The 19,077-nt window shown below is 49.9% G+C and overlaps 1 protein-coding gene across 5 annotated transcripts in view; it reads right to left on the minus strand.

The window, feature by feature from the left end:
- The window catches only part of LOC125957703 (tyrosine-protein kinase Src42A), a 74,484-nt gene that overhangs the window by 26,149 nt on the left and 29,258 nt on the right, over positions 1-19,077 (minus strand). For 4 of the 5 annotated variants that reach the window (XM_049690569.1, XM_049690567.1, XM_049690568.1 and 1 more), the window contains exon 2: positions 2,030-6,638. The exons of the other annotated variant lie outside the window; for it this stretch is intronic. In XM_049690569.1, the coding sequence (XP_049546526.1) occupies positions 2,030-6,084 (4,055 nt within the window). In that variant the 5' untranslated portion in view covers positions 6,085-6,638. The remainder of the gene's footprint in view (positions 1-2,029; positions 6,639-19,077) is intronic. 5 annotated transcript variants of the gene reach the window in all.

A 19,077-nucleotide genomic window follows, 5' to 3' on the forward strand; every position in this document is an offset into this window, starting at 1 on the left:
TGGTGCTAATTGAAAACAGTTAAGCAAACATGTCTAGCCACGGAAAAGGGGAAGTTTAAGATAAATGATGCGTCGCCTGTAGTCTCTCTCTGGCGCATTGCGACGCTTCGAGGATTAACATCACCTTTTTAAAACCTTTTACAAAACACGCTGCTTGAAGCCATAAACGTGTGAAGTTAAGTAATCAAACTCCAATGCAGTTTCGTTGTTGATCTTTCTGGAAACAGCCGGTCACCACATGCTGGCAGCATTTTGATCAGTCCCGTGCTTATGATCAGCAGTACCGTGTATGGAAGGGCCCTCTGGAGCAGGGACTGGACGGAACACGACGGAAAACCTGTTCCCAAACTGCACTGCAACGAAATGGTCCCCCCACTTAAACCATTAACTGCAGCACCTTATCTCCCAACAGAACAAGCAACAATCACGAAGAAGTGATCGTTGAGCAGCGCCAGGTTTCGGGATCGGCGCAAACTGCTCGGGAATTCATAAAACAAGCGACGTTGTAGCAGCTTTTCTATGTGTCTGTCCTGAGCGTGTGTGCCTGTGAAATATATTGGGCGCTGCAAGGCCGCCCGAGTGGCCACCACGAGTGGCCATGACAGACAGACGGAAAGAGACATACAGGGCCAAGATCATGGTTTATGTGCATCGAGGAGGAAGAACAGCAAGACGCTCAAGAGCAAGAAGAGCACTTGGCGCAGTTCGTGGCGGGAGATGGCCAAATATTATTCATCGTCTTGGTCCTCGCTGCCGCTTCCCTGTGGCGTGCTCCTTCATTTCATTCTCTCCCTTTTTTATGTGGAGATTTTTAATTTCGGGCTCCCTGCAGCCCATCCCGATTGGTTCCAATGGAGGGAAGGGGGATGCTGCAACGGAATGGGGATTGGGAACGCGGAGCGAACGCGAATGGCCTTAAGGTCTAAAAATATCAATTTTGGAAGAAGAAAGAAAGAAAGAAAGAAAGAAGGGATGTAGAAGAACGGTTCGGTGCATCTTCAACCGTGGCGTCGGTGCAACGCCGTTGGCTTTCAAGGTTTTACCACCGATTGGAGGACGAAGAGCGTCCAATATTTTATTTCTTTTTTTTTGCGAAGGCAATAACTTTTCATTTCGTCTCGGTACACGACCAAGGACCAATTTGTGGTCCGCTTCAATTTAAGGCCTGCTCAAGCCAGCGCACCCGCAGGGAAGCGACCGCGCCTGTACGTGTCACTGTCCCTTCCTCCCTCGCTGGGCAATTGAGTTGGGATTTCAGATGCGAAAGGTTAAAGTCCTTTTGTGGAATCGACACCGTAGCGGTGTTACAGCTTCTGGCCGATCGTTTAAGATGATTTTTCAAGGGAGTCGCTAATGAAAAAAAAACACCCGGCGCCTCCATCGATAGTACCCTGTTTCAAGTGTCGTTTCCCAAAACAGAATTCATTATTTCGTGTCTGTCAACTTTGCATGTAAACTAATAATCGAAGCACACGGCTGGAAACTGAGCGAAATTTGCATTATAAAACGTTATATAACGTTATAGAATATAGTCCATTTGCAGATTGTTTCTACTCAGTTTTACGAAGAATCGCAGAAACATTATTACAAATAAGACTCACAGTCTGGAAGCTTTGGATTCCACACTGCTAACCCACTTGTCCAAAATATAAGAATCCAGCAGAGCAGCTCAATTTAAACATCCAAAGTGTTGATGGATTATTCCGATTTTCCGCGTTTTTATTATCGAACGTAGTTAAGAAAACAGGATCAGGTTCAAACCCGATTGAATAACCGAAAAAAGGTACAGCTCTGTCTCTAGAAGTCATTTGTCAAGGGCTGCGATACATTTTTCGATAATATATTCTAGTCCCGACAAGGGGTAAAATTTATAAGCAAGACTATTATTATGAAAAAGAATCTTGTCGCAAGACGCTTGCAATACCAACAACAGACTGAAATTTCTTTTAGTAACAAGGCAAGACACTTTCAATAAGGCTTATACTCTCTCTCAACAAATTCCTGACGATCGCTGTGCTACAATACTTACAGTTTCTCGTTAAGGAATTCACCGCGCGTAAACTCGGACAGCCGGCGTGTGCTCTTCTTCTGCTGGGCCGCCTTCTTCGGCATAATCAGCGGGGACAGTTTACGGATCGGGCTGGTGGCCGCTTCTTGCATCTGCCGTGACCAGCGTGCCGTTCGCGATAGCTTCTTCGGGGCAAGCATATCGAGCGAGTTCGACTTGAAGATGGGCCCCGGATGTGGGACGGCAAGTGCATCACGATCATCGGTCGCCAACCGCCGTACCGATAGATGCTGATCCTCCGGTACACGCAGCAACAGCTGCGGGTTTCGTGACGTCAGACCACCACCAGCACCAGCAAGCAACTGACGGAAACCACCATTATCGACGGCCGCCGTCAGGTCCGCTTCACCGACGACCTCATCAATTTTGCTACAAAGCGCCGACGAAACGGTGGCCGATTTTCGCATCTTCCCAATACGAGCGTACAGCTCATCGACGGAGAGTAGCGGAAGCTGCTGGATCATTGTTGCTGATGGTGGTGCAAGGTGATGCCCATTGAGCTTTTGCTTGGCCGCGGCACTCTTGTACAGATCCTCATCACTGGCGGCGATCTGTTTAAGGCGCGGACTGGTAAGGGATGCCGGTTGATCGTTGAACACCGCCGACGACGTCGTCGTCTTCGTCGTGTTGGTCGTCTTTGGCGAGGAGGATGTGTACGAAAGGATGTTCGAGAAGCGACGAGTGCGTGATATCGTCGGTTTCTTCCCGTTTCCCGTCACTTTCGGAGTCGTATAGTCCGGTGACGGTGGTCCCACCATATCGGCCACCACCAGTTTACCGGCATCATCCGATGCCTTTCGATCCGAGGTGGTATCCAACATCCTCACCTTATCAGCGACAGTCGTTGCTTGCTCACGCGCATGGCTTAGTTGTAGCTCTTCTTCCGTGATCTTCTTCACTAGGAATCGATTACGAACGGCGGCTGCCATCTTTGGGGATGACCCGCTGTTGTTGCTACCATCGGACACCTTCTTCGTGTGGATGATGTCGTAGATGGTGGATAGTGTGGCCGGAACCGCTTCGCCCGCCGAAGACGATCGCTGACTCTGGTGACTCTGATGGCGACCCTGTACGATATCGTAGATCGTTCCGAGCTTCATCGAGCAGTAGTGAGCTGAGGCCGTTCCAACACCATCTGCCTCACCACCACCTGCGCCTAACTTTCGTTTGGCAAACTTCTCCGAGAGAGCGCGTTTGCGGAGAAACACATCATCGGCGGCATCGGATTTGCGGTGCAGAATCTCGTAGATCGTACCGTACGTCATGTACTTGTCGTACCGCTTATACGCCTTGCTACTATACGAGATCAGCTTGTCGTAGATCTTGTAGTTCTTCCGGTAGATCTCCTCGCGTGTGAGAGCGGCCGCCGTCACCGTCGTTGCGCCGCTGCTAGTGACCATAGTAGCTGGCATCGAATGTTTTCGTCCCGATCGCAGAATATCGTAGATCGTGCTACCTTTGACCTCGGGTTCGGACCCAACACCGCCCCCGCTTGTCCGGCCACTGCTGAGTGACTCCGAACGGAGCAATCCGTTGGCAAGCGGTTTCGATAACTTCTTCAGACTTAGTCGCCGCGAGTTCTTTCGCTTCATCTTAAACAGATTCCCGGTGGCGCTGCTCGGTGGCGAGGCAGGCAGCGTGGCTGCCTTGCTCTGCACATCCTCCGGTCCACCCTCTTCTTCGGCCGTCGACTTCAAACTGCTAAAGCTAGTATCACAAATTTTGACTAAAGCCTTGAACTCCTCGTACGACTTGCGTCGCGCTTTGACGTTCTCCTTCTCGTCCAGACTGGGCAGCGGGAGTCCGGCGGTGTTTCGGGCAGCGGGAGGGGGAGAAGGAGCTGCCACGGCAACCACGGCCGGACCACGTCCAGCGTGACCGCTAGTGGTGGTGGTGGTGGTATCTGCTGGCGCTCCTCCACCAACATCTGGCGAGGATCGAAAGAGTGATTTGAACTCTTCGTACGATTTGCGTCGATTGCGCGATTGCGTTACCAGACACTCCTTGATCTGTAGGTTCGACAGATCGTTCAACCGATCACCCGCATCATCCTCCCGTTCTTCCTCCTCGTCCTGTTCCTCCTTGGCACGTCGTTCTTCCTCTTCTTCATCGTCATCGGCGGCGGTGGCCAATAACTGCTGCTGTTGCTGTAGTTGCTGCTGTTGCTGTTGAAGTTGCTGTAGTTGCTTCAGTTGCTGACGCTGCTGCTGATCGATGAAGCCCGAATCCATCGAGCTGACGGTGCACGTCGAATCGAAACTGGTTTTGCGGCTCGAGCTCGAGTATGGTTTGGTCGTGGTGGTGGTGGTCGCTTGCCCCGGACCAGTCACTAGGATATCAGGTGGTAGTGACGGTGGTGGCGGTGCCGTAGTAGACGAAGGATGATTGGCCGCTTCCGATTGCAGCGAACCGATCTGTTGCGCCAGTCCGGGCATTGCGAGGTTCGAGAGCACCACGTTCTGTTTGCGGCCCCGAACCGTCTTGGCCGAAGTCGGACCACCGGGCGGCTTCATCGCTGCACTGCCACCGCCGCCGCCGCCGGCCATGGAGGGTTCGGCCGCACGTCGCAGTCTCCGATTGCTGGCAACCGGCAATCCGGCCCAACTATCGATCAAATTACCACTCCGGCGAAGTGCATCGAGCCGTGATTTAAGCTTCAGCTTCTTGTTTACCGTCGCGTACAGTGGTGTGCTACCATCGACCAGATGTTTCTTGTTCTTGCTCACGCTCGGCATTAGCATGTCCGGTGGCAGTAGTCCACCACCACCAGCCGATCGGTCACTACGCCCCGAACCCTTGCGTGTAACGGGACGCCGGCAAACGTCGGGACGGCTTTTGGCAACGCGATAGTTAATGAAACGCTTGAAGTAAAGATTCGAGATGCTATACACTGGGTCACAGTAGAGCCGGGCCTTTGCTCGACCGTTCAGGACGCGCGATAACAGCTTCGAGCTGTTGTTGAGCGCCGTCATGCTGCGGCTCCGGGTGTTTGGTAGATTCGAGCAGCTCGACGTCGGATCGTTCATACACTTGGCACAGCAAAGGAACTCGTACAGTAGCTCCGGTCCGCCACCGGTGACCAGCGAGTGCTCCGGACCGACACTAGCATCTTCCGTGGTGTGCGGATACACCTCATCATCACCAGCATCATCACCGTCACCATCTGCTGGTCGCTCGCAGTCTTCCACCTCTCTTCGTATGTTGCTTAAGTTATGCTGCTGCTGCTGCTGCTTCTCGATCTCAGCGATCAGTTCTTGCTGTTCATCCTCAGCCGATTCTCCTTCTCCACCACCACCACCACCATCGTCCTCTTGCTGTTCGTGGTGCTGATGTACCGTTCGTTCGGTGGTTTCATCCGGATCATTGTCCCTCCGCGCGGCAGCCCCACCACAACCCAGCTGCTGCTCGAGCAGCACTCGCAACCGTTCGGTGGCTTCGAGCCGCTGTAATCGTCGCCCATCACCACCACCGCTGCTGACCATCGCGAGCTGCTGGCTATTGGCTATTCTATCAGCAGACTCATCGCTGCTGTTGCTGAGACCACCATCACCACCACCACTATGATTACTGTCGGCCGAGGCGGCGTCACCAGCGCCGTCGGTCACTGATGGATCACAATTATTGGAGATCATGGCGGGGGATGATGATGATGATGATGATGGAGGCGACGACGACGGTGGCGACGGCTGTTGCGGACTGCAGGGTGGTAGCATTGATTTATGATTACCACCGGCACCGGCACCAGCTCCGGCAGCGGCAGCGGCAGCAGCCACCTCCTTGCCCGCCTTACCCTCGATCACCATGCTACCGATGCTTAGGCCACAGTCCAGCAGGACAATGGCACCGTCGGTCGGTAACAGCAGACGACCTTCCGACGCGGCACTGATCAGCTCCTTCATCGCGAGCACATGCTTCTCCGTGATGTTACCCTGCAGCTGGATGCCCTGCAGCGCGAACGGTTGCTTCTTCTCCGACGAGTTCGGATCCGAGCACCATACCACCGGCACTGCCGACATCTTGGCAGCAAACAACCACGCTTCGCGGCACTTCGAGGGGCAGACACTTGACCACTTGAGCTGGCTCTCGATGGCTGGCTGGCTGGCTGACTTAGTTTGTACGCGTCTGCCGTTTGCAAAAGGGAATGAGCTAGAGCTAATATCCCACCACAGAGTTCACTTTCATCGTTGTTAACGGTGCGTTGTTACACAGTCACATCTGATGTTGCCGGCGTTCGTTTATGTCGTTCGATCGATTACACCGCTTCCACGCTTACTTGCCACGCCGCGATCACAGTAGGAACAGAACGGAGTTGCAATTCTTCGCAGGAACTGCTAATGGCAAGACGTTACGGGGTGGTGGTCGTGGTGCGATGATGATCTTCACGGACAACATTCGACGGTTTCACTTAATCGATTACTTTTTATCACTGACTGACCCCAGCAGTACAACTTGTCGCTGGGATTTGATCGTTCCATACGCGCGTTCACACGTTCGCTGGAAGTGTCACAACACTTTCGGTAGTAGTAAAAATACACTGCACTGGACTTAAGTCAGCGGGTTAATGCGGGTTCTGTGCACGGAAAGCGAAAGAATTTAGAAGCTATTCATTGGGAACGAAGTTCGAGTTCGAGAAGCGGGCGAACGGATGCGCGCACTGCGTGTCTGTGTGTGTGTGTCTGGGTTGACGATAATGGGTTTATCCGGATTATGTAGAAGCTCTAGCGAGAAGCAACCATTTTGTTCCCCTGGCATTTCACTTCAAACTTAAAAAGAGTTCATCGAACGCGACTATCCGTGTGTGGTTTATCATCCAATAGAAAATGGCTTTGGGAATGGATTGTTTGGTTGTTGAATTAAATGTTGAACAAATGCCATCACATATAAAATGTAAAACTTAGGTTTTTCCATAAAGAAGAGGTGATATTATTGTGCAGAAAAGTACAAGACAGTTTAAGTAGAGTGCAAAAATAGGAACACAAAATAAGATATTGCAGAACAACAATGACCCAACTCAATCTTAACTGTGCTTAGCACAGATATGACAAACAGTATATTATTTTAGCGAGCAGTTTTAAAACATTTCGAAACTCATAAAAGAAAGACTGCATCGCAAAACTAATCAAAGGGAATTGAGTATTAGATAGTCTTTGGAAATGTTAAGTGGACTTCTAACGTATTTGCAGGGTATTTTTTGTCTAATACACAAATTACTGTATGTCAAAACGGGAAAAAGTTGTATCGGAATAGAAACCAAAATTAAAGTAGAGATGCGAAGAAACTGTTGGATAAAAATTTGGAAAAGAATTGAAATATTTCTCCCTTGTTCCTTGTTTGCCTCTCCCAATAAAAAACAACACAAAAACCTTATGCAAACAACTAGCATGATGCTGATTTACATTGAAAAGCACACACTGCAATGGTCAATTTCGATTAAGTAGGTTGATGAGCTTCCCCGCATCCCGCACCCATGCATGCCTGAGAGGTTCATTCAATTCGTTTGTCTAAAAATAAAACACCGCCATCACATTGGTATGCTATTGTGGATTGTGTGTCCGTCGTCCTTTTGGGGGGTGGTGGTCGTCGTCCATTCATTCATCATCATCGTTGACAGTCGATATTGCCAAAAAAAATTATCTAACATTACTAATTACGTGACACCATCTCGGTGCGCCACGCGTGAGCGCCTGAGGCCTTAAAAAGAAATACGAGTACATCACATCGTACATCACATACGACACAGACACACACCGCGCGTTAGTTAAAATTCAGCAAACAGTCTCTGACGTTATTACCGCCGAAAAAGGCATTTACTATGGGGCGTTTGTTTCTTCGATTGTTCCGAGCGACGAAATGGCTACTCACAGATCCATTCAACAAAAACGAAAATGTAAGAAACAAGTAATCCACCAATCGCAGTCGATACCACTGATTGATTGCAAACTCCCGCTGCTCCCAACCCACGTTGCGTTGCGGAACTGGAACAAAAGACTTCAACGGGTTGCATGACGATAGCCAAGCGACGAACCTGCCGTCCTCTCTTCTGCTTTTGGTGAATACGAAATTGTGGAGAAAATATGTTTAGGGGGATTTTTGTGTAAAGGTGTGTAGTGACAAGATGACACTACAAGTAGCGTAGTGTTATCAATTCACGCTTACTCCAGAGTAGTTTGATTTGTTCGATAATCAATGCGCTACGGTTTCGTGCCTTCTGAGGACAGGAGAAGTAGGAGATCGGTGCGCGGGTTGACGCGCTATCGATTTGCTCAACACAAGTCCACCATCTTCTTGCATCAACACACTACACCACACACCATTGAGTCCGATATATAATTGATGGCGTGTATAGCCTGCCCAAACAAATCGATCGGCGATCAGTCAGCCGATACGTGCGCGCGCAGTGCACATACAGCGGGTGCTACCACCACCACCTCCGAGAGGGGATGATCCGATCCGATCGCGAGCAACGGTCGCCCATTTGTTGGAGTAGTTAATATTCCAAACGATGAGTTCTACGGCGAATGCCACTCGCCATCCGCGTACCGTTGCCAAGGCAGGCCGGCAGGCAGTCGAAGGAGCGGACACCACCGCCAGACACCACCACGCAGCAGCACTACACATAGTTATTAGCAGCCCTGCACACGATTCGGCATTGCAGCGTTTGACTTCTTCCTGTCCACCACCATCAGCGTGCGCGCTCGCGGTGTTACAGCCACATCATGGCCATCATACAGACACAAACACACATACAGAGTGCGCTACGCCGACGAGGATTTCCCCCTTCACTTCAGCTGAGCGTGAAAGGTAAGCATTAAATATTGCGAAGAGCATCCACGGCACAGTGTTCGTCGATGAACCGCGATTACTTGCGGGGGTCTGCGACCGGCCAGTGCGCCGCCGTCGCTTTAGAGGTCGCCGCTGGCCGCCGCTGGAAAAACTAGGTTTGTATGTGTATGTGTGTTTTCCTCTTCTTGCCGTCGTTTTCCTTACAAGCAGCGCCCGAAAAGATGCGAAGACGCATCGATCAACGACGGACGGACGGACAGACTGGTGTTTGATTTGGTCGAACCATCTCGGCGCATGAGTTGAGACACAGAAAATTGCTGCCAATGTTACCACCGCCGATGCACCTCTACTTTTCGCGTTGGTCAATTGCTCACACACCCATGGAAAGAGAGAAAGAAGAAAAAAAAACCTTGCACAGATGCTGCTGCTGCTGCTGCTGCTGCTACAAAACTGTCCATTTGTTTGTGCGAAACAAACAACAAACGGAACGGTCTTCGCACAAAAACGCCAAATGTTAAGTAGAGATGTGATGAAATGAGTTCCAAATCGCGAAACGTCTAAATGAGATGCTCTCAGAGAGATGGTCCGGCGGCATGGGACAAAGCAGTGCAGCAAGCAGCACTTGCAGATTGTGATGCCGCTGGATTGCCAATATTTTTTCATCAAAAAATGTTGATGCGCTGCGCGTCGACGCACCGACCGTGACTTTTACGCAAACGGTGAACCGGGAAAACATTTTGTTATACTTTTTGGAAAAACAAACCGAATCCGAGATCACGATATCACCTCGCGATCGTGAACTGTGTGAAGCGCGATCACTGCTCGCCCACCACATCATCCGGTGGTTCGTCGATCGATCGATCGATCAGACGCCACCGTCACCGTCATGCTTTTGGCGCACAATCGATACGCAACCTTGAAACAGTTTCATATATTGCTTCGTCGGCGGTGACGACGACGACGACAACGACGATGGTTCACCGCCACAATAATGCACACACCGCCCAAAAGTCAGTCCAACCCCCGCGGCGCACACCAAACTGAGGTGCAGCAGCAACAACCGAGCGGTAACCGCGTTGATACGATGTGCTACTCTTGTGGAATGGTTTCAGCGGTGGAAACACTACTTTGTACCGCGCGCTTTGTGCTTTGTCATTTTGGCAGATCTACTTCTACCCTTGCCCTCTGCACACAGGAATTGGAATGGAAAACGTTAAACGATCCACATGAAAGAGCACCAACGAGATGTTTGATCAGAAAAAGCATTCGAAGCCATGATCATATGTGATCATCATTCGGTTCTGCTATCGATCGAGAGTATAATACATATCAACACAAACCAACGAACGTTGTGTACTCGAACGCCAGTGCGACGGCCGGGAAATGTCGCGATGCCAATTGTCACATTTGACGAATGGCAACCAGCTTCAACACTGACCCGCTCATCATTACCATAATCAAACCGTACAAACGTTATAACATATCGCGGATCGCGGGCATGCCGATGGACGAAACGGGTTGTGGCCTGGCGTGGGGTGGGAAAACCAAGATTACGCCGATTTGCATAAGTAGCAGCAGCAGCACCAGCAATAGAGAGACTGTGCTGGAAACGATCACCGCTGTTAAGATTAATTTGTTGCCAACTACCGGCAGCAAGAGCACATGCTGCAGCAAGCTTCAACAGCGTTGAGTCATACAAAAAAAAACTCGCTTTTCTAAAAGGCGCGCCAGAGCGAGTGATCCTGGCGACCCCAGTGTGGTTAGTGAGGTGATCGTCGGGTAGTCTGTGTCTCTGAGAAGTTGTTCTGGTTGCTTTTTTGCTCCGCTTGCTGACAAGTTTTCCTGTATCTCCGCCACAACCACCACCTCCCTAGCGGTAATGAAATGCAGCGGCTAGTGGTGGTGTGTTGGTTTAAATGGTTAATAGATTCCGTCGTTCGGTGCGAGCAGCACGCGTCATAAGCGACGTGCGCGTCTATTACGCGTCGCAAACCATTCAATTTCGCAATCTGATACGAGCAGCAAAGCGCCGTTTTGATACAAGAAATACGCGATGGTAAGAAAAAAAACGAACGGGGAGTTCGTTTATGCTCGAGCGCAGCCAACAACACTTCTGGGGACCGAAAGCTCCTCTCCTCTTGACTTGATTTGCCTCTCTAACCTTGAAACTTGCGTTCCGTCTGTACGCAGAAACGAAATTCCGTCGCTCTTAGTCCGCTCCCCCCGGCCAGCGCACACACAGGCAAAAACGGTATATCATCAACCCGTGCACACCACCAACACCGAACACAGTGACAGCCGAAGAATGAGGTTTTTTTTTGTTGCTGCTGCTGCTGCTGCTGCTCGAGATGCGAATTATGAGAAGCTGTTGCTAACTTTACACGGGGCCACAAGAACAAGTTTGGTTCAGCAGTTTGCGATCCGCGCGAATCAGCTGGTGGAGCTGCTTCCAATTCCAATGCTTCTTTCCTCTCACTCTTCCACGGTACGGCAACCAATCACTTCCTCGAATGTGTTTGGCGCTTGTGTCTGTGTACCGGTCCGTGTAAGAGCAGACGAAGACAATCGAGCCCACCACAGACAACGGCGATGGCAACAATCGTGTTCTCAAGGATACGCGAAAAGCGAGCCTCCGGCACAAGATTGATGGGGCTACCTACCTACACCAACACATATTTTACTCATGAAACCTCCTGGCTGGAGCGAGTTCTTTAGTGATGCAAAACGGTGCAACGATCAAGTTGGAGTCAATATCTCTGCAATGTCACTCGAATGTACATATCAGACTACTTTTACAACCTATTTGTTCATAAGTGAACTATTATTCGTGTAAAAAATTAACAAAGTAACTTGCATTCATGGACAAATGGAGCAATAAACGAAACGACAGTCAAATGTGTAATGATGTGTAACAAATAGTATTGAAAAGATCCGGAACATGTTCCAGCCAAAGCTATTTTATAGTTATATTGACGTCAAATCAAACACAAATAATATGGTATTTTTCTTTAAAAATATGAGAACAAACATAACTTTTTTCTTCGAAATATTGCGCCTGATATTGATCTGATTTCCTTATGTGGTGCATATATACTTTAGTAACTTCGGAAGCTTAACTGTTACGTATATTCGCCCGACTATCCATGGGTTTTCAACGCAGCGTGCAGAGGAATGGCAAAACAGAAAAAAAAAGGTTTGCCACACCTACAATCCTCCGCGAGAGGACGCCAAGAGCGCAAGCGATTGAAAGAGAGACCGGAGTGAGGCGAGGAAAATTCTTGCCATTTATTGGCATTATGCTAATTGATTTCACCTCCTGCCTCCTCTCAACTCCAGCAGCAAGCATGCTTGTTGGCAGCGAACAGCGAATGAAACATATTTATTACAATCAACTGCTGGAGATTCAATATTTAATTGAGTATTCGACAGGGGGCACTGACTGGTTGACCACCAGTCCAAAGGTCAGTTCTTTGGAGAACTGTGAAATGATTTCTCTAACGAACTCAGTTTTTGGCCGCATCCTTCACACCAACCCGCCCAACAGAGGAAGATGAAGAATTCGCGCCACATTCGCTCACAGCAACATTGTAGCGAAGGGAACAATATACCGATCAACCGTCTTCACACTTTCCTACTTTCGTTGATGTGTTTTCTTTGTCCAACCAATTCGAACCTTGCATATATGCCAAACGAGATGCTGCTGCTGCTGTACACATTGTTTGCTCCACAGCTTTCGCGTGCGCGTGTCTTGCTACCGCAGAGAACCACCTCCCGAGGTAGCGTCCTATTCTTCAGGGAGTTCGCAGAAGAAGCGGAATAAATCCGGCCATCCGGCCAAGATAACAGAGGAGAAACGTGATCTAGGTTAGTGCACCCCGTGCCTGTATTTGCGCTGGAACCGCCACCACACATACAAAAGCTAGACCACATCGACGACAGGCAAAAAGGGTCATTTCTGTCAGGCGAATGATCTATACTAATGGAAAGTGCGATCAACGCTGCAGAAAACGGTAGTGCAGATGCAATAGGGCGCTGCAGTGCCCATTAGCTACTAGTGTGAGTACAGACCATTAGCGTAAGAATGTGAATCCGATTGGAGAAACAACGGCCGTAGGGCTGGTTCGATTTATGGTAAGCGCTCTGCATCATGCAGAAAAAGAGAGACTCAACTACATCGTTGACTATGAAATATCAAAAGGTTTTAATGAGAATTCGAAATGTCAAAACACTCTCGTGGAACATCTAAACTCATTGGTGGAGTTTACCGATCAGCGAGTGTCGCTTGATGATCAGTCATCATAAGTCCAAGCACAACACTGGAGTGATAAGTGTAATTTACTAATGTACGGCGCGCATCGTGGTACGTGTCACACGGGTCGGCATCGGACCTAGGCTTGAAGTTGGGCGTGATAGAAAATCAATTGAGCGATCGAGCGGCCGTAAACTGCCGTAAACGGTGCCCCTTCATGGTTGTCACAACGCACTTTACAATCACAATCAGCGGCAGAGAGGAGCTTTGGTAGTAATGCGACTTCAATATGGCGACAAACAAAGACCAGCGGCGTACAGGAGTTTACGCACCTCTGTTCATGCTACGAAACGGTACCAATGGTTGTGTTGTCGCATGTTAGTAACACCTCAGCCTCAAGCAACTGTTGCATTTGAAAATACTTTCCTTCGATTCGAGTGCGAGTTTCAATCAGCAGCGGCCACCTACTAGGCATTAGTCCTATGTGTATTGCCGTTGGCGGTTGCTACAAACTCCGGCAATGTTCGAACGCCCTCAGACCACCAGCACGAGCAGGGAGGAATTCGCCACCTTACGGCCCCCCCTTTAATTGTTTCTCTCTAACGTCTATTCTTTACCCAAAGCCCAGAAGTGCGCTCTAGTCCGATCAGCTGGCCAGCCAGCAGCCGAGCGTTCGAGTTGCAATCCTTTCTCTTTTGCTCGTGTCTCCAAGTCGCACGCGCGCACCCCTCGCAGCTGATCAAATTGCTGAAGCTGATTGCCCTAAGAGCGTGAACCAAGTTCAAAAATTTGCCCACACACACGAGAGTATGGGTAGTAGCGTTGATCATGCGCTGCTTGCGTATTGGTGTTGGGGTACACCTAGAACCCCTCACAATTCGTTTTCAACTCTTTCGTCAAACTTGTTCGCGTTCACTCGCCACTAAACGACGAACCTGCCGGCATTATATAGCGTCCACAGAAGCGTCTAGATGGTCCATGAGAGTAACAGAGAGAGATAGAGCCGAGGTAAAGGGAGTGTTTTCACTAAAGTGACCATCCTTGCGCCAAACTCTGCTCGTTGATGTGTTTTCCTGTCATGAGTATCATGCTACGAGGCCATTTTGGGGGGAAACAGCAATCGAACAGCTAAGTACCGATGACGATCAGTTGGAATCAAGAGCTTATACAGGCTGCTTTAGTCCACTTATGGGTCGATCGCAGCAATCCACGAGATTCAACAGCAACTAGTCAAGCGCGCGTTGGGCGTTCTTTTATGGGCCACCAATATGTGGTCACAATACGTCATCTGTTAGTCACACAATGGGTGTGGCCGTTCCGGTGTTACTGAACTGAGTGTAGCAAATCGCAAATCGCTGCCGACGTGGTCGAGAGGACAACTATACAGAGAGTTAGCTCTCGCTCGCAGAAAATTTCTTTACCTGTTTGATTCTCTCTCTCTCTCTTGCTCAGTGATTTATGTTTGAATAGTACCACATCAACGGTAATTTAACTATTGCGGCCATAAACATGAGTCAGAGACGTAAAGGCACACTTCGAGGACTCCCTCGCAAGCAGCATTCCTACTACTTTTCAGCACCGTTTAGCGAAGCATTTGAAGCGGGATGTACGGATCGTGACTCCTCTGCGGTGCTGCTGCTGCTGCTGCTGATGCGTAGGAATGTTCACTCATCGCCATTGCGGCAGCATCCATCAGGGAAGAGAGTACGGAGTGGTCGTCACAAATGATATGGCACGGACAGCGCTGCTCCTCCTTCACTCGATGGCTCGCGTGGCGCAATTATCAATCCACCCATCATCATGTGTCCGTGGCTAATGGTTCGAGTTTCCTCCGCCCCACTAATGGGCGCATAAAAATATCGTTTTGATTGTCCATCTGATCCTCGCACAAATGGCGGACAGATATCCAGACGATCCGCAACCCAAAGTCGAAGAGCATCTCGCGCGTACTAATGACCAGGCTCTCGTCACCATTTCGCACCACCGCGGATCACGTTGGGACGCGGGCATCAGCTTTCCAGTGCCGGCGGCATCGGAGGAGAGCACGTTGCGTTTGCGTTGATCACGTTGTTGATCGGATGCGTAGCGGCCACGAGGTATGTATCGCGAATTCTGATCCAATCTGATCGCCAGATCCGCGCACGCACAGCACTTATCACCGCTCGCAACACGCGTGCTAACGGTTCTATTCGGTTCTTCTCAGAGACAATGTCGGCGTGTTCGAGCTGCGTGCCGTTAAGAGAGCTTTCCGCTCCAATTGGTGCACTTACTGGCAGATCAGATGATAAGATCAAAGCGATTGAAGGGAACAAACAGAACAGAGGTTACTTTCTTCCGCCATCGAATGGCAAAAATCGGCGAACAAAAGAATTACACTCTTCCTGTGTGCGCGTGAGACGACCCCGCTGTTTAGAGATAGAAAACATTTTCTGCTGCTTCATTTCTAAAACCCCGACCCCGCCCGGTTTGCCATTGCTGCCATCATGGTACAGAAAAAAAATCCGATTATATTGCCCTCGTCATGGTAATGTTGGAAAGCACGAGAGTCGTAGTGCTGCAGAAAGTCGCACATCCGTAGCGAGAGGCCTGTCTCGAAGGGCAATAAAAATAAATCTTCGACCACAGCCAGCCAGCCACATCCTGGCCATGAATCCTTCGATTCGGAGGGGTGAAGGCAGGAATAATAATATATCCCAGCAAATAGCGCTATTGTCGCGACGGACACACAAATCGCACTGGACACGCTTGGACTTGACACGTTTTTTTTGTTTTGGGAAAGTAAAAAAACGTTTTTATTCCTTTATTGATGATGCTGCCTTCGCTTGATGGATAGAAATATCGAAGCAAAACGTAAGCGAAAGAAACCTCGATCGCAACTAAGAAGACTCGATCTGAGCGCGCACAACACTAGAAACTTCCTTTTAAGTAGTAAATCCTCGTCAATAAAATCCCAACACAAAATACAATGTAATTAGTATTACAAAATCGCCCTAGAGACACGATAGTAGCGTACTAGAGTGTGTGGATCGTGCTACTGATGGCGTTCAGCGGCCGAAAAGTTGAATGGCACTAGGTAAGATTGCAAAAGGAGGCACGCGGGCGCACATCGCCGCCGAATCGTCGTTGTGCTCATTGCGGTCAATGTGCGCACCGCGGCGGTGGTATTAACATCCATGTCACGCCGGCGCACCACCACCACCACCGATGACCGGCCACCGCTTGGACCGTTCCTCTCGCAGTGGACGTGAACGAAAACGTGCCAAAGGATTTTGTTGGGTTGCGGGGAGGGGCATTGGATTGTGGTCCGTGTGTTCGATGGAAAATTGCCTCAATTCGTCATCGTTCAGGCCGAAAAGCCGAGGGCGAGGACTACAGGGATGGGAGTCATGCGTGGCGCGCTCGCGCGCACACACTGTGAACTGCATGCTTTACTTTTGCTTTTATGGCCAACGTCGAGCAAGCGCCAATGAAGAGTAGAGTGCTGCACAACTGCAGCAACAACCACCACCACCACCAGCACCACCAGCACATGCTGCATGCAGTCTCAGCTCATGGCATTGTAATAGAGAAAATGATTCAATCCACTTCGAGATTAGATCGTAGCAGCTTCAATCGAAGCTAAACGAAGGTGCAATTATGGTGAGGTGAGAGACCGGAGCCGAGAGTCTTCTGCATTTTGTGGGCAACATTCACTTCATAAAACAAAACAGAAAGAAACCTCATCAACGAAACTATTTCACGATGCGAGAGGGCGCGCACTAACGATTCGCTACCAATTTTGCTCCAAAATAGCAAAATCGCGCACCTTACATAACACCGCACACAGCCCCGTGGCCCACTCGCGGTCGCGCTGGTTTGCCGGTGGTCTCGGCACTCTCATTCCCGTTAGCCTGTGTACGTGAGGCGCTGCAGAAAACTACTCTGCCTGACTGGTTGGCTGGTTGGCAGAGAGGTCTGCTTTTAAAGTCTAGCAACATTACACACTAGGGCGGCGGTCGCCTATCAGGCAAAGGCCATTAGCGATAACTGTGTCCAACACCAGCAAGACGGCGGCGCGCCGGTAGGTCAATCGGTTCTTCACTGGCTGACAGGACGCCCCTGGCCCCTTATGTATAGAAACCTTACACGAAACCACGACGAAGAGGCCATCCGATCAATCCCCTTTTGCGACACGGTTCGATCGATGATTGATGTCCGGGAATTGCTTTCCAAAGTGAATCGATCGACCGTGAAGGTCCCCTCCGGCACACGTCTGGAAGACGCAGCAGCATCTCTCGAAGGTCTCGAAGGTCGTACACCAAACACAGCGCCAGCACAACACCACGACGACGACGACGATGGCATCGGGAACGGTCGTAGATCCCGTAGAGCGCCTGATCGCCGGGCCGGAAGAGTGGTGGTGGTTGGTTGGCGCACCTTTTAAAGCCTTAGCATACTTTCCCGTGACGCACCACTAGCTGTGCGTGTGTGTGTGTACATGATGTTGACGCTGTTGTAGGGGACACTCAGACATGGACGTCAAAAGCTGAGCTGCTCCACACGCTGGCGATGGCGATTGTGAGCACGTACCAGGTGATTCCTGTCCCTTTTTTTTGCCAGCTAACATTCTCTCTTTCTTTTTCTCTCTGTCTCTCTATCTGTTACACACACACAAACATTCACCCGATGCGCTCGAGTCAGAGTCTGTGGTTTTCATTTTCCCTCGTGCCCCAACAACAACATCAACCGCACGGAACTGGCAAAGCGTCTGCAGCGATCTCTCGTGACGAGGAGGCGTCAGGCGGCAGGGAAAAGGGGAGGGGTCTTTGCAGTCCACCGGTGCACCGTTAATCAAGAAGAGCCGGCCTCGAGCCCAGCTAGCGATGATTCCCGGGATTGGTCTTCTGTCACCTGCCAGTGGTGGAGGTCTTGTCCGTCAAATAGCTTGCCAGCGACCGATCGCTTGCTTCTCCCTAAACCCTTCGCCCTTGCCCCACCGGGGAGAGGGGTTGGTCTCCCTCACCGATCTACCATCCCGTAAGTCGCGTCGCGGGTAAAACCGGATCGATTGGAAAGCGGTAAGAATTTACCGCAGACGACGACGACGACACCGCTAAGCTGGCTGGTTGGCTGGCTGCCTGGCTGTGGTGTGGTGGGCTCGGGAGATGAATTGATCTTCTGCAAGCCAAGATCTCCCCGACATAAGTGCGTGTTTGCTGGAGGTGTGTAGCTGGGTTTTGTTTGTCTCTCGCGCGTCACACAAGTGATTCCCCCGACCCAAAACCCGATAGTGCGCATGATAGAGTGGGAGGAGGGGGAGGGAAGAAGCGAATCAAATATGAATATTCATTCTTTCCCCCTGTGTTGTTTTTTTTTTCTTTTTACCGAAGCCATCTTTTGGAATCACAAGACATTCTAACACACTTCTCTCCAATCCGATCCAACCCTCACAGAGATGGATCGATGATGCTGAAACGAGTTATGTTTCTGTGAACCGGGAGGAGATTCCGCATGAGAGGATTTCACGACTTAGGTAAGAATGTTGTTAATTGTGGGGAGATTACCACTAGAACCATCCTAAGCGGAAAGAATACAACGCTTATGCTAAAGTTTTTTTCTGGAGACAATTTGATCTTTGCCAGAGCACAGAAAAAAAGAAACGAAGGTTCGTCGCTTGAAATCTATTGTTTGTCTGCTAGTTATGGGCCAATTTTTGATCACGATCTTCATCTCGCTATAAATACATGTACACAAAAAACCGGCAGTGAATGCATCTTTCGTCACAAAAGTGTGATCTCGTTTTGTAAAACCCCTGCAGAAGCTTGACGTCGTGTTTTGGATTGAACAGTTTTGAACACATTGTACGTGCCTCTCTCTCTCGCTCTTTTCGGTTGCAGTGGCAGAGTTGCCACAAAGGAATCCCCACGATTGCAACCCAATGACACACACAGACACATAAACACACACGCTTATAAACTGTCGCAAAGTCGCGCACCCA

This window comes from Anopheles darlingi, chromosome 3, assembly GCF_943734745.1.
Source record: "Anopheles darlingi chromosome 3, idAnoDarlMG_H_01, whole genome shotgun sequence".
Taxonomy (NCBI): Eukaryota; Metazoa; Arthropoda; class Insecta; order Diptera; family Culicidae; genus Anopheles; species Anopheles darlingi.